Raw genomic sequence first — 16,972 nt, 5'->3', positions numbered from 1 at the left:
GGGATGACGGACTGTGGCCTGAGGGAGAAGTGGTGCTGAGGGAAAGTCTCTGCAGCCCCTCCAGGAACCAGCCCCTTCCCTGCTCCTCTGGGAGAGACAGGAAGTGCCTCCCACAAGGGCCACACTCTAAGGGGTTCAGGGGCTCCCATGGGGGCTTCCAACCTGTGCCCTGAGTGGTAGGACAGGCCCTTCCCTTGCATCCCAGATGAGACTCTGCTGGATGGTGCTCGCTCCCCGAGTCAGGCCACTTCCCATTTACTGTAACTGCCGTGTTGCCCGGTGTGTGTCTCTGATGGCTCAGGGGTATGAAACAATATTATATCTGAGCTGGCCTATCATAATTTTTTTATTAGTTTATTTTTAATTAGAGAGTCATCGTGAGGGTACAGTTACAGATCCATACATCTTTGTGCTCATGTTTCCCCCATACAAAGTTCGATAACCCATCCCTTCACCAGTGCCCATTCTCCACCACCAGTAAACCCAACATCCCTCCCCCCTCCCCAGTCCCGCCTCCCCCCACCCCACCCTGCCACTATGGCAGGGAATTCCCTTTTGTTCTCTCTCTCTGATTAGGTGTTGTGGTTTGCAATAAAGGTGTTGAGTGGCCATTGTGTTCAGTCTCTAGTCTGTATTCGGCCTGCATCACCCTTCCCCCACATGACCTCCAACCACATTTTACTTAGTGGTCCCTTCCCTGAGTTACCCAGAATGAGAGACCAGCCTCCGAGCCATGGAAACAATCTCCTGGTACTTATTTCTACTATTCTTGGGCGTTAGTCTTATAGTCTATTATTCTATATTCCACAGATGAGTGCAATCTTTCTATGTCTGTCTCTCTCTTTCTGACTCATTTCACTTAGCATGATACTTTCCATGTTGATCCACTTATATGCAAACGTCATGACCTCATTTTTTCTAACAGCTGCATAGTATTCCATTGTATAGATGTACCAGAGTTTCTTCAACCAGTCATCTGTTCTAGGGCACTCGGGTTTTTTCCAGATTCTGGCTATTGTAAACAGTGCTGCGGTGAACATATAAGTGCATATGTCACTTCGACTATACTTTTTTGGCCTGTCATAATTTTGTGTTCAATATTTAGTCACTTGTACCTGGAATACTTGATCCTTAGCCCTGTATGTAAACTTACAGAGAACACTCTTTAAACACCACATCCTGCTCTGGAATGTGCAGTTAGAAATAATCTCCCCTCACCCCAGTCTGGGAGGATAGAGTCCCTGAGGCAAAGTCACTTTCTTCAGAGACTCAGGCTCAGGCTCCCTCAGCTGCCGGCTCAGTCCCTCCACACGACCCCTGTCACTGTCCTCTGGGCTGTTGAACACTGGGGTGTGACGCCCTGGAACAGCTGCAGGAGGACAGGGAGGACGGAGAGTGTGGACTCAACTGCAGACTTTCCTGACAACAAAGTGAGGAACTTGGAAACTCACCCAGGCCCTGACTTGCCATGTTTCAGCGTTGAGGGAAGCCCAGGACTCCAACTTCCTGATGGGCTGAAGGTTCACCGAAACCTTTCAGTTTCTAGCTTTCTTCTCATTCAGATTTCGGTAAAATTCTAGAGCAACTTTTATTCGTTTCTACCCTTCTACAATGCTAGTGTGACCTTCTTTGTTAAAGTTCTGGGCTGAGGTTAATCCAGGACTCCCCCCTCCGGGCATGAATAAACAAACAGAACAATCCCTCCATAGAGGGAAGCCCACTGAGGGTCAGTCTCCTCTGAACCAAACACACAGGATGAATTCTGGGAGCCTGTGTGCGGGGTGAGGTGTGGAAGGAGAAATAACATGGGCCAAGAGGAAATCCTGAGGTGAAGGGTTTGCCCACCATTTGGGGGTGATGATCACTACACAGGTGTCCATGTATGTCAGTGGTCATGAAACACAATGTTCTGTAAGTCAGTATTCTGGGCAGGGCATAGCCTGATGTGAGTTTTGTTACTGCTTAAACCCTTCCAGAGTTAGAAGGCGGGAAGGAGCCAGGGCTGATGTGAAGAGTCACACTCCACGCCCCTCCTGCACCCTGGGCTCCAACATGCTGCAGGTCCACAAAACGTTCAGGATAAACACACTTATTCTCATTTCAGGGGCGATATTCATGATGTCTCATTGGTTCCAATTTTGTGTGTTTTGTTTGGTTGTTTGTGCCACATCAAGTGTTCCCAGGCCATACCCCTGCCTCTGTGCTCAGGGATCCCTAGTGCTGGGGCCTTGGGTAACCACATGCCCTGCTGAGGATAAAGCCTGATCAGCTGCATGCAAGAGAGCACCTTACACCTGAACTAATGATTCCTCCGTTTTTGCTGGGACCAGTCCTGGGGAACGGGAATGCACCATGGAATGCTGCAAGTGTCAGTGACAACAGAGACAAGAAAGGAAAAGGCGTGGGAGACAGGGGCCTCCCATCCTCATGCGCAGAGAGCTTGAATGCCAACACCTTCATAATCATCATTTAGAATAGGGAATCGTCAGAAGAACAACTCACTTAGGTCACTTGCTAAATTTGTCTGTCTGGGCTAAGATTTTACACATCTTAGGGCCTTAGTACAGGGGGACAAACATCTTTAACACAGGGGATGTTTCCTCTGAGAGAAAGAGCAGAGACAGAGCAGACACAGGAACCTGCCTCAGTGGTTTTCCACATTTCAGGGTCCTGAAATCTGGCCTTTCTCATTTTTCTATCTAAACATTTGATACCTGGAAGAAAGGGATTCTCATTCATTGTTGGCGGGAATGCCAACTGGTCCAGGCTTTTGGGAAAACAGTATGGACATTCTTCCCAAAACTAGAAATTGAGCTTCCTTATGACCCAGCAATACTACTCTTTGAATATATCCGAGAGATGCAATAAAATACAGTGAAATGACATTTGCACCAGTATGTTTACTGCAACACAGTTTACAATAGCCAGAATCTGAAAAAGACCTAAGTGCCTGAAAATAGATGAGTTGTTAAAGAAACTCTAGTACATCTATACCAGTGGAATACTACACAAATGTTTGAAGAGATGAAATCATAAAACTCACATACAAGTGGACAAACAAGGAAAGAATCATGTAAGTGAAATTAGTCAGAAAAAGAGGGACAGACATAGAATGACTGCATTCATTTGTGGACTATAAAGTAGCATAACATGAGACAACACCAATGACAGTAGACAGAAGCACCAGGAGGATCACGTCATGGTTTGGAAGGCGGCCCCATATGCTTGGGTGGGGGGAGGGAGTTGGGAATGAGAAGGAACCACTAAATAAATGATGTTTGAAGGGATCGCGTGGGAGATGTGTGCTGAAAATAGACCAAGGACCAAACACGATGACCTCTTAGTATCTGTATTGCAAATTGTAATGCCCAAAATTAGAGAGAAAATAAGAATTGCATCTGCCATAGAGGCAGGGAGTGGGGTGGGGTGGGGGTGGTGGGTGGGTCGCTGGGAACAATGGTGGTGGAAATGTGCATTGGTGGAGGGATGGGTGCTCAAGCATTATGTGACTGGAACATAATCACGCAAGTTTGTAACTGTATTTCACGGTGAAACAATAAAACTTCTTCAAAAAAAATAAACATTGGATGCCCATCAGAGTTAAACTGGAGTGACTCAGTGGATTACCTTTGTCTAATGCTGGGACCAACTTGTACCAGATAGGAGCACATTATGCAAACATTCACAGCTTTATTGTGTCAATTTATATCACAAAATAAAAGTAATACTATACACAAAAAAGAATGGTATTCAAAACTGCAATAGTGTCGCATAATTTATTGTATGTAATAACTGAATGCTGTGACCCTCAGTTCCTAATCTTTTCTAGTCACAGCATCCCCATATAAACACACCTGCTCTGAGTCCTACAAACTCTCTCCCAGCTCAACCAAAACTTTATATGCAGAAAGAAGACATGCAAATGAGTTGTTCCCTTTGATGATAAAAAGAGCACAACCTCGGCTCTGAGAGAGGAACTCAGGGATTCTGTGAGACAGAAAAAACATGGCATGTGGGCTGAGCTGGCTTCTCCTGGTGGCTGTGTTAGGAGGTAACTCAAAGGCGACAGAGACACAGAGCATGGGAGAGATGGGAGGGCAGGTCCTTTGTGTGAGGAGAGTTTTCTGACCAGGATGTATTTGTGTTTGCAGGGGTCCAGTGTGAGGTGCAGCTGGTGGAGTCTGGGGGAGACTTGGTGCAGCCTGGCCGGTCCCTGACACTCTCCTGTGTAGCCTCTGGATTCAATGTTGGCAGCTATGGGATGAACTGGGTCCGCCAGGCTCCAGGGAAGGGCCTAGAGTGGGTCTCAGGCATAAGTAGTGGTGGTAGTACATACTATGCTGACTCTGTGAAGGGCCGATTCACCATCTCCAGAGACAACAGCAAGAACACGCTCTCTCTGCAAATGAGCAGCCTGAGGGAGGAGGACACGGCCCTGTACTACTGTGTGAAAGACACAGTGAAGGGAAGGCCCTGTGGGCCCAGACACAAACCACCTGCAGGAGGAAGCAGGGTGAGCTTCAGGGGTGCAGGCCCCCAGGAGACTCTGAGGACTCGCCCCCGAGGAAACGTTGCTCATGACCAGATGAATCGTGTTTCTGTGGAAGTCAGGACTGGCCTGCCCCTAAGCTCTCAGATGACACCAACTCTCCTTGTGGGTTGTGGCTGAGTCCTCCATCCCCACTGTGGGCAGTAACGACTTTATCACACTCTCTTTTCTGATGAAAAGTTTCCAGTGACAGGACCATGTTACTTCCCTGGGGCCTGAGGGGCACATTATTCTCCTGTAGAATTAAAATGACCCTGTTGGAGTTACCTATAACTGAGCAACTCAGTAACTGAGGACACAGCCGTGTATTATTGTGCAAGAGACACAGTGAGGTCAAGTCCCTGTGAGCCCAGACACAAACCTGCTGAGGGAGACAGGGGAGCTGCAGGGGTGCATGTTCCCACCCGGGGCGCTGTGATGCAGGGATTCCAGTGCTCTGCTCCAGGGGCAGGGGAGAGAAGCTGTAAATGGGGCGCTTTCTTTACTCTGTAGGTGAAATATATGAACAAACTTTAATATATGACCTATATACATTTTAATAACTATTTTTTCTCCTATTACAAATATTCTTATTTCTCTTCCATTCTGAGTTTACTAGAGACTGTTATGTGCTGCTAGGTAAGGTGTGGTCGATTTTTTTTTCCATAATGATCATTCCTTTACACAGAAAGGAGAGATTTCTCTCATTTCCTTCTTATTGTCAGTGAGGGAACACGATGACAATAGTCTGAATTTGATGCTTGTGGGTCACAAAATCCATGCGCTACCCCAAGCACCAAATCCCCACAGATCCCCACACTCTGCTGTGGCCCCTGTCCTCGGCCTCTTCTTCCCAGTAATCTGATCCCCCACCGGACTCCTCTCGAGAACCCTAGAGTGTTGTTAGGATGCAGGGGCCGTTATCACTGGATCCTGTCCATCCTGACGCTCTGTTCTCTGTGTACCTCAGATGAATGACATCGTCTGAATTGGCCTTCTCCCTCTGACAAACTTCATTAATATTCTCTATTTCCATTAATGGTGCAGAAAACATTGATATTACGTCTTTTCTTATAACTGCACAGTATCCTACTGTATATAAACACCACAATTCCTTATCCACAAAATTGTCATTAAGTATTAGGCTTGTTTCCATGCCCTGGCAACTATTCTAAATGCTGCAATGAACATATGCTTACAAATATTTTCTCAAATGACTGTTTTCACGCTAGGTTGAAGTCTCCAAAAATAGAATCAATTGTAATTTGGAAATTCTATTTTCACTTTTTAGAGAAATATCGTACTGTTTTCCATAGATAAGTTCCCACAAACATAGAAAGAGTTTTTCCTTTGACAATGTTCCAACACTGTTTGTTTCCAGTATTTTTCATATACGCCATTATCACTGGGGAGAGATGGTTTCATTGTCCTTCATATTAACATTTCTCTCATAGTAAGTGTTGATAAACACCTTTTCATATGCCTACAGCCCACTGGAATGTTGCATTAGGAAAGAATCTGTTTATTTACCACACCATATTGTGATGAGTGATTTGTTCTGATGTTGAGTTTTGTGAATTCTATGATTATCTTAAATATTAGGTTCGATGTGTTGGATCTAAGCATAGCTTAGATCTGAGCTTCAGTGGGTACACATTTTCTCCCATTAAATAGGGTATTTTAATTTAATTGTTGTTTACATTATCATTAAAATCTTTTAATTGATTTAGTCCCATTTATTTATTTTACTTTATCTTATCTCTGACAATGGAGTGAAACTATAGATGATCCCTCTAAGATCAGTGTCATGGAGATACTGGCCAAGATTTTTCTCTGTGTATTTTAAGGATTCTGCTGTCAACGCTGAACCATAAATCCAGTTTTAATTATATTCTGTATCTGCTGTGATATATGGATTTAATTAGATCTTCTATTGTTGTTTTTGTATGTGGTGTTGCTTTCCCAACACCATTTGTTGAAGAGATTTTCCTTGCTTCACTCCATAGGCTGGAATCCTTTTCCAAAGTTTCACCATAAAAAATCTAAAGATTTATTCTGGGCTTCCATTTCTATGCAGTTGTACTGTGAGTTTATATTCCTGAAACTCACGGGTTAATTTCTATAGCTTCATGATGTTATTTAAAGTCTGTTTCCCAGGGGACATCCCAGGTCTCAGTGAGGCCCCGTTAACACCAGAACCCACAGTTATTCCTGTCAACTGACCTCTGGCCCTCCCAGTCCCACTGAGAAAACACCACAGGCTTTGTGGCTACCAGAAGTAACTAGAGCCACAGACCTAGCTGAGTAGAATGAGAAACTTCACCAAATCCATGTCCAGCCACAGGGCACTCACACTGTTAGCTCCAAAAGAGCACCAGAGCAATGAAAAAATGATTCTTTTGTTGCAATGAATATGAATCCAGGTCAGAACATCAGAACCTCCGATGTGCTGTGGGTGTTCGGAGAGCAACAATCCTCTCAGTGCTCTCTGACCTGAAGAAAACACTGACAGGGAGACTTGGGAATCTCAGAGAGTAAAGGAAGGGAACAATGATCACTGTCCTTCAAACAGAACTGAAGGAGAGAAAGAACGGACTCCATGGCTGAATGAGGAAACAGACAGAAACATACTCTGCGTTTGAGTGTTGTGTATGTATCTTGGCTACTGTACTTGGTGCTGCCGTGAACACGACTATGATCATCTCCAGTAGTTAATGCTTTTGGGTTTCCAGGAGACACAGAAAGTACCTGAGGCTCAGCTTAGTGTGAAGGGTAAGTGCTGAACCCTAGTGACTCTCTGAGAAGGCAGTGGAGTGAGGCCAGAGTTAAGTTTGTTTCGCCTTGTGCTTGTGGAAGGAGGGACCACATCCTAGAACCTTGCTGTGTGCACAGAGGTTGCGTGAGGCCTTGCGCTGTGAAGACATGTGAGGTGTGAGGTGTGTCCCGACTCTGAACCTGCAATAACCCACCCACATTGATCAAAATTTCACCTGAGGACCCACCGACTCTCTCGGCTGTTTGTGCACCCAACATTGAAGGTGACTTTGTGTTTGTGATTGTGGTCAGCCCGTGACAAACGTTTTGTGTGCCCAACAAGTGGTTACTCTGAGCTGAGTTTAAACGCATGGTTCTTTGTCATCTTGTTTCAATTTCCCTCCCATATAATTATTTTGGGATCAAAGTGTAGCCAAGTTTTCTCCCTTTTTCATGCTTTGAGTTGTCAGTCTCTCTGTTTTAAATGGCCTAATCAATGTAAATGAAATGATGACCAGAATCAAAAGATAAGCCAAAAACTGGGGAAAATATCTGCCTGCACCTTATCTGATGCAGTATTAATAAAACATATATAAATCACTTGTAAAATTTAACAAAAAAAATAAACCCCATCTGAAATGGAGGTTTGGAAGGGATGCACCCTTAAAGGTGACATTGAGATAAAGAACTGTTGGAACAAATTCTCCCCATCTCTTTTCAGAGAAATGCAAATTAAAACAATAATCAGATATCACCTCATACCAGGGGAAAAGTCTCATCTCAAAAAGAACCAAAATATTTTGTGTTAGCGTAGATCTGGTGGACATTCAATCCTCATTCTCTGCTGGTAGGACTATCAAACCGATTGCCCTCTTTCAAAAACGACTTGGATACTAGCCAATATGCTAAGAATTGAGGTTCCATATGACATTGATCCCAATGGAAACAAAATATTAATTTGGAAATGTATATGCCCGCCCATCTTTAATGCATCACAATATTGTATTCACAATAGCCAAATATGTAACAATGTGAGTATCTGAGAACAGACAACTGGTTGGAGTAGAGTATATCTAACAATGGAATACCATGAAGCTACCAGGAAAAATGATATCAGAATATTCACTTATAAATGAAGGGATATGTAGAGTCAGGGTGAGTGAAATGAGTCAGGACAGGGACAGATGTAGAGTAATTTCACTGTTCTGTGGGATTTAAACTTTTGTCTGAGATTAATAATCAATGCTAGGAAACATGGGTGCCAGAAGGACAGGTCAATTATTTTAAACTTGCTACAATTGTGTGGGGGGCGAAGGACAGTGAAGGACCAGTATGACAGGAATAGTTAGATATGGTCACTCTGGACAAGAACGAAGTGTTGAAAGTAGCAAAAAGGACATACATAATAACCTTTCAGTATCTATATTGCAATACGTAGATGAGAGAGTGAGGAGAGAGAAAGAGAGAGATAGAGATAGAGAGAGAGAGGAGAGAGAAAGAGAGAGATAGAGATAGAGAGATGAACCTAGGGATCAATAAAGGAGAAGGATGGCTCAAGTGATGATGACCAGATTCTGTGTTTGGACTGTCCTTCCTGTCACAATCTTGTACCATCTCTCTCTCTTTCTCTCTCTCTGCTTTCATTTCTAGGTAAATTTATTTAGATTATGCTATTTTATCAACATTCCATTTGCTTTAATTGGAACAAACAAATCTGAATGCAGCATCTATGTGTATCTGGGTTGGGAACTCAACATGAAGAATGACATGACGCCAGAACTGTGCAGGAGGAAGAGAGCAGCATGGGATGCCTTCAAGAGCGTCGAAGAAGTGGTTAAGAGGACAAAGAACCTCTGGTTCCGGGAACATCTTTACAATTCCACCATTCTTCCTGCGCTAACATATGCCTCAGACACCTGGGCCCTATGCAAACAGGATTAGAATGTTATTTGGGTATCCCAAAGAGGAATTGAAAGAGCTATGCTTGGAGTATCACGTTTCACTCAAGTGACCGAAGGAAACCAGAGTTCTATCCCCCATCGACTATCAAGAATCAGGGACACTGTCTCATTTGCCAAGGTGTCAAAATTCAGATGGGCCAACATGTAATGCGACTGAGAGACGCCCACTGGACTAGAGCTGTTACAGACTGGATTCTATGGGACATCAAAAAACTGCATGGCTGCCCACCTATGAGATGGTCAGACCTCGTTAAATCCCTGAATGAAGTTTGAGACTCTTCGTTATCCTGGATCAAGCAGATATCACTGGGCTACACTTGCACGCGACAGGGACAAATGGAGATATTACTGGCTTGAGAAAATCGAAGATCACTGGGATGACAGTGATAATGATAATAGTTTGCTTCTCTCTTCATCTGTCTATTCCTATTGTTCACAGAGAGACTGAAAGTTTCAGTCTCTCTGAGTTTCAGTTGCTCAGGTTTTCACTTGTGCTGGGTGGAAAGATGTTTCCAGACCTCTAACACGTCTGACCAGAAATCAGAACTCAAGGATTTTTCCCATTTGGAGAAGCCCATGTGTTCTCATGAACACGGCTCTCTCTTTCTCTCCCCTCACATTACTCTAAGTAAATTTCTTTAAATAATATTACTTTGTATCACTGAAAAAATTTAGAGTTAAGTAATATGTGTCATGAATCTTTATTTATTTTATCCTACTCATTTTGTGCTTACTTATATTTGTTAGAATAATACTGATATGTAATAAATATGTTGGCAGCAGTGTTTGACTCATATATGGTTTTTGAAGTCTCCAATATTATAGCAAAATCAATATGATATATTTTAAGTCTGTAGTTATATATTTAAATCCTCTATTAGATTGATAGTTTATATCATTTTTGAGTGAAATATTGATTGTATCCCTTTTACATAATTTCATCAAAGAACACACAGTGTCACCTTGTAATTGTTTTATATATGTATATGTATACATATATATATATAAAACTATTTGATTTTCTAATTTTTAACTAGGATGCATGACCTGAGCGATTCCTGAGCACAGAGGCAGGAGTAAGTCCTCAGAACTGCCAGGTGAGGCTCAAAACCAAATCAGAAGTCCCATAAAATAATATTACTTGTGAACAAGGCTTCTGAAGGGAAGTCCCAGGATTCAATCCTGTATTAGAGACACCAAGAGGTTAAAGGTCCTGAGAGCCCAGAGGCTCTCCCTGCAGGGTGGGAACAGGCTGCAGGGGGCGCCAAGTCCCAGGATCAGAAACTTGCAGGCCTGAAGTGGGTTCAGAGGTGAGAGGGATTTTTCTTCAGAAACAGGAATACTGTATGACTGAAATCGAATCATGAACAGTTTTTTAAGGTTGTATCACACAGTGATTCGAGAAAAAGAAAAATAATGAGTTTAAAAAAATAAAAACTAAATTTTGCGCTCTTACAAAAAAAGAATTAAATTAAGTACAGGACACAGAACGTTAAGTTGTGCATACATATTGTTGGGGAGGAACATTTATTGGTAGACAGTTAAACCTGTGTTCAGGTGGTGTTTTTGGACTTAATAACTCCAATGGAAACCACTGGAGCATTAGGATAATTTTGTAGTCTTGCTGTAGTATCCCTGGGGGAGTTACAGGATCCCAGAAATAACTTCAGAGCCCAGATGTGTCCATATGTCTCCAGGCCATACAGATGTGGGGACCCCCACGGGAAGGTCCTGAAAGGGTTTGGCCCTCTGCAGGGGGAGCACTGTGTGCACAGAGTCTTGGGACAGGGCAGGTCTCATCTCCTCAAACAAGGATCAAACCGTGGACGTCTTCACACCCCTTGAAGATGGACCTGGTAGCTTGCACCAGTCCCTTCTCAGGTTGGACCAGGCCTTCAGCTATGAATTGTACCTCCTCATGAATATGCAAATATCACGAGGGACACTGAGTTAAATACAGATGTGTCTGTGTCCTGACAACCTCACACAGCAGCCACACCCACAGCTTCAGAAGCCCCTGAGTGATGGTCCCCACCATGGACTGGACCTGGAGAATTCTCTTCCTGGTGGCAGTGGCTGCAGGTAAGCGTCCCAATTCCTTGGGCTGAGGGAACGGGGCCAGTCAAGTGGAGTCCACCCACTCCTGTCTGCTGTCCACAGGTGTGAACTCCCAGGTACAGCTGGTGCAGTCAGGGGCTGAGGTGGGAAAACCTGGGACATAAGTGAAGATCTCCTGCAAGGAATACGGATACACCTTAATCGGCTACTGGATGCAGTAGGTGCGGCAGGCCCCGGGACAAGGGCTCGAGTGGATGGGTTACATATACCCTGACAATGGTAATACAAACTACACACAGAAGTTCCAGGGCAGACTCACACTCACTGTAGACAAGTCCAAGGACACAGCCTACATGGAACTGAGCAGGCTGAGCACTGAGGACACGGCCATATATTAATGTGCAAGACACAGTGTGACAACCACATCCTGAGTGTGTCAGAAAACTGAGGGAGAGGCAGCTGTGCTGGGTGAGGAGATGACAGGGACTCTGATCCTCCAGACTTCCTCCTCACACAGTCAGGGTCTGAGACACAAAATGGGGCTCACAGGGCCAGGCTTCATTTGAGGGAAAGACTCAGGATCTCTCTTTGTCTGTCATAAACAGGCAAGATGAAGGCCACCTCTCTCTAGAACACCTGGTGTCACTCATATTTTCTTTTTTTTTTAAATAATTTATTTATTTTTAATTAGAGAATCACCGTGAGGGTACAGTTACAGATTTATACACTTTTGTGCTTATACTTCCCTCATACAAAGTTCGGGAACCCATTCCTTCACCAGTGCCCATTCTCCACCACCCGTAAACCCAGCGTCCCTCCCACCATCCCCAATCCCATCTCCCCCCCTACCCACCCTGCCACTGTGGCAGGGCATTCCCTTCTGTTCTCTCTCTCTAATTAGCTGTTGTGGTTTGCAATAAAGGTGTTGAGTGGCCGCTGTGCTCAGTCTCTAGCCCTCATTCAGCCCGCAACTCCCTTCCCCCACATGGCCTTCGACTACAATGTAGTTGGTGATCGCTTCTCTGAGTTGCCCTTTCCCCGGAACGTGAGGCCAGCCTCGAAGCCATGGGGTCAACCTCCTGGTACTTATTTCTACAGTTCTTGGGTATTAGTCTCCCACTCTGATATTCTATATACCATAGATGAGTGCAGTCTTTCTATGTCTGTCTCTCTCTTTCTGACTCATTTCACTCAGCATGAAAGTTTTCATGCCCATCCACTTAACTACAAAATTCTTGACTTCCTTTTTCTAACAGCTGCATAGTATTCCATTGTATAGATGTACCAAAGTTTCCTCAACCAGTCATCCGTTTTGGGGCATTCGGGTTTTTTCCACATTCTGGCTATTGTAAACAGTGCTGCGATGAAAATACATGTGCAGATGTTGTTTCGATTGTACTTTTTTGCCTCTCTGGGATATATTCCCAGCAGTGGTATTGCTGGGTCAAATGGGAATTCAATATCTAATTTTTTGAGAATCGTCCAAATTGTTTTCCAGAAGGGCTGAACCAGTCGGCATTCCCACCAGCAGTGAAGAAGGGTCCCTTTCTCCCCACATCCTCTCCAACAGCGGTTGCTTTTGTTCTTTTGGATGTGTGCTAATCTCTGTGGTGTGAGGTGGTATCTCATGGTTGTTTTGATCTGCATCTCTCTGATGATTAGTGATGCAGAGCACTATTTCATGTGCCTTTTGGCCATTCGTATTTCTTCCTTGGTAAAGTTTCTGTTCATTTCTTCGCCCCATTTTTTGATGGGGTTGGATGTTTTCTTCTTGTAGAGTTCAACCAGTGCTTTATATACCATTGATATCAACCCCTTATCTGATGGGTATTGTGTAAATATCCTTTCCCATTCTGTGGATAGTCTTTGTATTCTGGTCACTGCATCTCTTGCGGTGCAGAAGCTTTTTAGTTTAATGTAGTCCCATTTGTTGATCTCTGTTTTTACTAGATTGCTTAGTTCCGTGTCACCTTTGAAGATACCTTTATCTTCAATATCGTGGAGGGTTTTGCCGACCTTGTCTTCAATGTACCTTATGGTTTGTGGTCTAATGTTGAGGTCTTTAATCCATTTTGAACTGACTTTTGTGCATGGTGTCAGGTCAAGGTCTAAACCCATTTTTTTGCATGTGGTTGTCCAGTTGTGCCAGCACCATTTGTTAAAGAGGCTTTCCTTGCTCCACTTCACATCTCTTGCTCCCTTATCAAAGATTAGATGATCATACATTTGGGGTTGTGTGTAGGGATATTCCACCCTGTTCCATTGGTCTACGGCTCTGCCTTTGTTCCAGTACCATGCTGTTTTAATTGTTACTGCTTTGTAGTAAAGATTGAGGTTGGGGAGGGTGATGCCTCCCATCATCTTTTTCCCAAGAATTGTTTTAGCTATCCTTGGACGTTTGTTATTCCATATGAAATTTAGGATTGCTTGATCCATTTCTTTGAAGAATGTCATGGGTATACTTATAGGGATCGCATTGAATCTGTATAATGCTTTAGGGAGTATTGCCATTTTGACAACATTGATTCTCCCTATCCACGAGCAGGGTATATGTTTCCATTTCCTCATGTCCTCTTTGATTTCATGGAGTAGCGTTTTGTAGTTTTCTTTGTAAAGGTCTTTTACTTCCTTGGTTAAGCTGATTCCGAGGTACTTGATTTTCTGGGGCACGATTGTGAATGGGATTGCTTTTTTCATGTCCCTTTCCTCTGCCTCATTGTTTGTATATATGAAGGCCATGGATTTTTGGGTATTGATTTTGTAGCCTGCAACTTTACTGTATAAGTCTATTGTTTCTAAGAGTTTCTTAGTAGAGGTTTTAGGCTTCTCTAGATATAGTATCATGTCGTCTGCAAATAGTGAGAGTTTGATTTCTTCCTTTCCTATCTGGATGCCCTTAATCTCTTTTTCTTGTCTAATAGCTATCGCAAGTACTTCCAGTACTATATTGAAGAGGACTGGTGAGAGTGGGCATCCTTGTCTTGTGCCCGATCTCAGAGGAAAGGCCCTTAGTTTTTCCCCATTGAGGATAATGCTTGCCGTAGGCTTGTGATAGATGGCTTCGACTATCTTGAGGAAAGTTCCTCCAAACCCCATTTTGGCGAGGGTTTTCATCATGAAAGGATGTTGGATCTTGTCAAATGCTTTCTCTGCATCTATTGATATGATCATATGGTTTTTGTCTTTACTTTTGTTGATATGCTGGATTATGTTGATTGATTTCCGAATGTTAAACCATCCTTCCATCCCTGGGATGAATCCCACTTGGTCGTGATGTATGATCTTTTTGATGAGTTGTTGGATCCTATTTGCTAGTATTTTGTTGAGGATCTTCGCATCGGTGTTCATCAGGGAAATTGGTCTGTAATTTTCTTTCTTAGTGGTGTCTTTGTTTGCTTTTGGTATTAGGGAGTTATGTGCTTCATAGAAACTGTTTGGGAGAGTTCCTGTTTTTTCAATTTCCTGGAAAAGTTTGAGGAAAACAGGCAATAGGTCTTCTTTAAATGTTTGGAAGAATTCGCCAGTGAAACCATCTGGGCCTGGGCTTTTGATTTTGGGGAGGTTTTTGATTACCGTTTCAATTTCCTCAACATTGATGGGTCTATTCAGGTATTCCAGGTCTTCTTTCTTCAGTGTTGGGAGATTGTAGGAATCAAGGAATCCATCCATTTCTTTTAGGTTCTCCTTTTTTGTGGCGTAAAGACCTTCAAAGTAGTCTCTAATGATCTTTTGAATCTCACTGGTTTCTGTTATGATGCCCCCCTTTTCATTTCTGATTCGATTTATTAGAGTTTTCTCTCTTTCTTTCTTTGTGAGTCTTGCTAGCGGTTTATCAATCTTATTTATTTTCTCAAAGAACCAACTCTTTGTTTCATTGATCTTTCGGATTGTTTTTTTGGTGTCGATGTCATTAATTTCTGCTCTAATTTTTATTATTTATTTCCTTCTGTCTGGTTTGGGATCCTTTTTCTGGTCTTTTTCTAAGGTCCTGAGTCGTGAAGTCAAGCTATCTATGTGGGTCCTTTCTTCCTTCCTGAGGAATGCTTGGAGAGCTATAAATTTTCCCCTTAACACGGCTTTAGCTGCGTCCCATAGGTTTTGGTAGCTCGTGTCTTCATTCTCATTTGTTTCTAAGTATCTTTTGATTTCTTCCTTGATTTCCTTCCTGACCCACTCATTGTTCAACATTGAATTGTTTAATTTCCAGGTGTTTGATTTGATTTTCCGTGTTTGTGAGTGGTTAGCTTCTATCTTCAGCGCATCGTGGTCTGAAAAGATGGTTGATACAATTTCTATTTTTCCGATTCTATTGAGGTATGTTCTCGGGCCCAGTACATGGTCTATTTTAGAAAATGTTCCATGTGCACTGGAAAAGAATGTGTATTCTTTCTTTTTGGGGTGTAAGGCCCTGTATAGGTCTATTAGGCCTCTCTCTTCAATTTCTTCTTTCAGAGTCAGTGTTTCCTTGTTGAGTTTTGTTCTTGTGGATCTATCTAGAGGCGATAAGGCCGTATTGAAGTCTCCGACTACAATTGTGCTGTTAGTGATGTCCTCTTTGAAGTCTGTTAGGAGTTGTTTTAAATATTTAGCCGGTCGTTCGTTAGGAGCATATACGTTTAAGAGTGTGATTTCTTCCTGTTGTACATATCCCTTGATAAACAGAAAATGACCTTCGCTGTCCCTTTTGATCTTTTTCATCCTGAAATCTATGTTGTCGGATACCAGGATGGCCACTCCAGCTTTTTTAAGGGGGTTGTTTGCTTGGAGGATTGTTTTCCATCCTTTGACTTTGAGTCTATGTTTACTCTGTTTGTTCAGGTGTGCTTCTTGCAGGCAACAGAATGTTGGGTTTAATTTCCGGATCCATTTAGCCACTCTGTGTCTCTTGATAGGTGCATTTAGGCCATTGACATTGAGAGAGATTATTGTGATGTGGTTTTGTGTCATCTTTCTGTGGTATTTGTTGTTCTTATGGGGCTCCTCCTTGTCTTACAGTAGCCCATTTAGACCTTCTTTCAAGATTGGTTTTGAGTCTATGAAGGACCTGAGCTGTTGTTTATCCGAGAAGTAGCGTATGGTTCCTTCGAGTTTGAGTGAGAGTTTAGCCGGATAAAGTATTCTTGGCGAGGCATTCATTTCGTTGAGTTTTTTCACTATGTCCCACCATTGTCTTCGGGCTCGGAGGGTTTCTTCTGACAGATCGGCAGTAAATCTGAGGGGTGCTCCTTTGTATGTGATTTCCTTCCTTGCCCTTGCTGCTTGCAGAATTGTGTCTCTATCCATGGTATCCGTCATTCTGACTATGATATGCCTTGGGGTCTTTTTATTCGGGTCTCTTTTTGCTGGTACTCTTCGGACTCCTTGTATCTGGATGCCTGCCTTCTCCAGCTCTGGGAATTTCTTAGCAATGATATCTTTGACTGTGTTTTTTTCATTGGGGTTGCTTCCCTGCGGTTCTGGTACTCCAATGATTCTTATGTTGTTTCTCTTGAAGTCATCCCCCAGGGCTCTGATTCGCTCTATAGCCATTTTGAGGTCTTTGGCCATGATTTGTTGTTGTCTATAAGCTTTCTGCAGCTCACCTTCCAGATCACTGATTCTGTCTTCGGCTGTAGTCATTCTACTGTTGAGGGCATCTAGTGAGATTTTTATTTCATCTACCGATTCCTTT

At 43.2% G+C, this 16,972-nt stretch overlaps 1 gene segment (V, D, J or C); it reads left to right on the top strand.

The window, feature by feature from the left end:
* Positions 1 to 4,005: 4,005 nt before the first annotated feature.
* LOC105943482 (immunoglobulin heavy variable 3-23-like) lies at positions 4,006 to 4,669 on the top strand. The segment is given in 2 exon segments: positions 4,006 to 4,051; positions 4,152 to 4,669. Coding segments are annotated over 2 exon segments (564 nt in total).
* The last annotated feature ends 12,303 nt before the right edge of the window (positions 4,670 to 16,972 follow it).

Source organism: Sorex araneus, chromosome X (genome assembly GCF_027595985.1).
Source record: "Sorex araneus isolate mSorAra2 chromosome X, mSorAra2.pri, whole genome shotgun sequence".
In the NCBI taxonomy this organism is placed as follows: Eukaryota; Metazoa; Chordata; class Mammalia; order Eulipotyphla; family Soricidae; genus Sorex; species Sorex araneus.
This window is presented reverse-complemented; position numbering and strand designations above follow the sequence as displayed.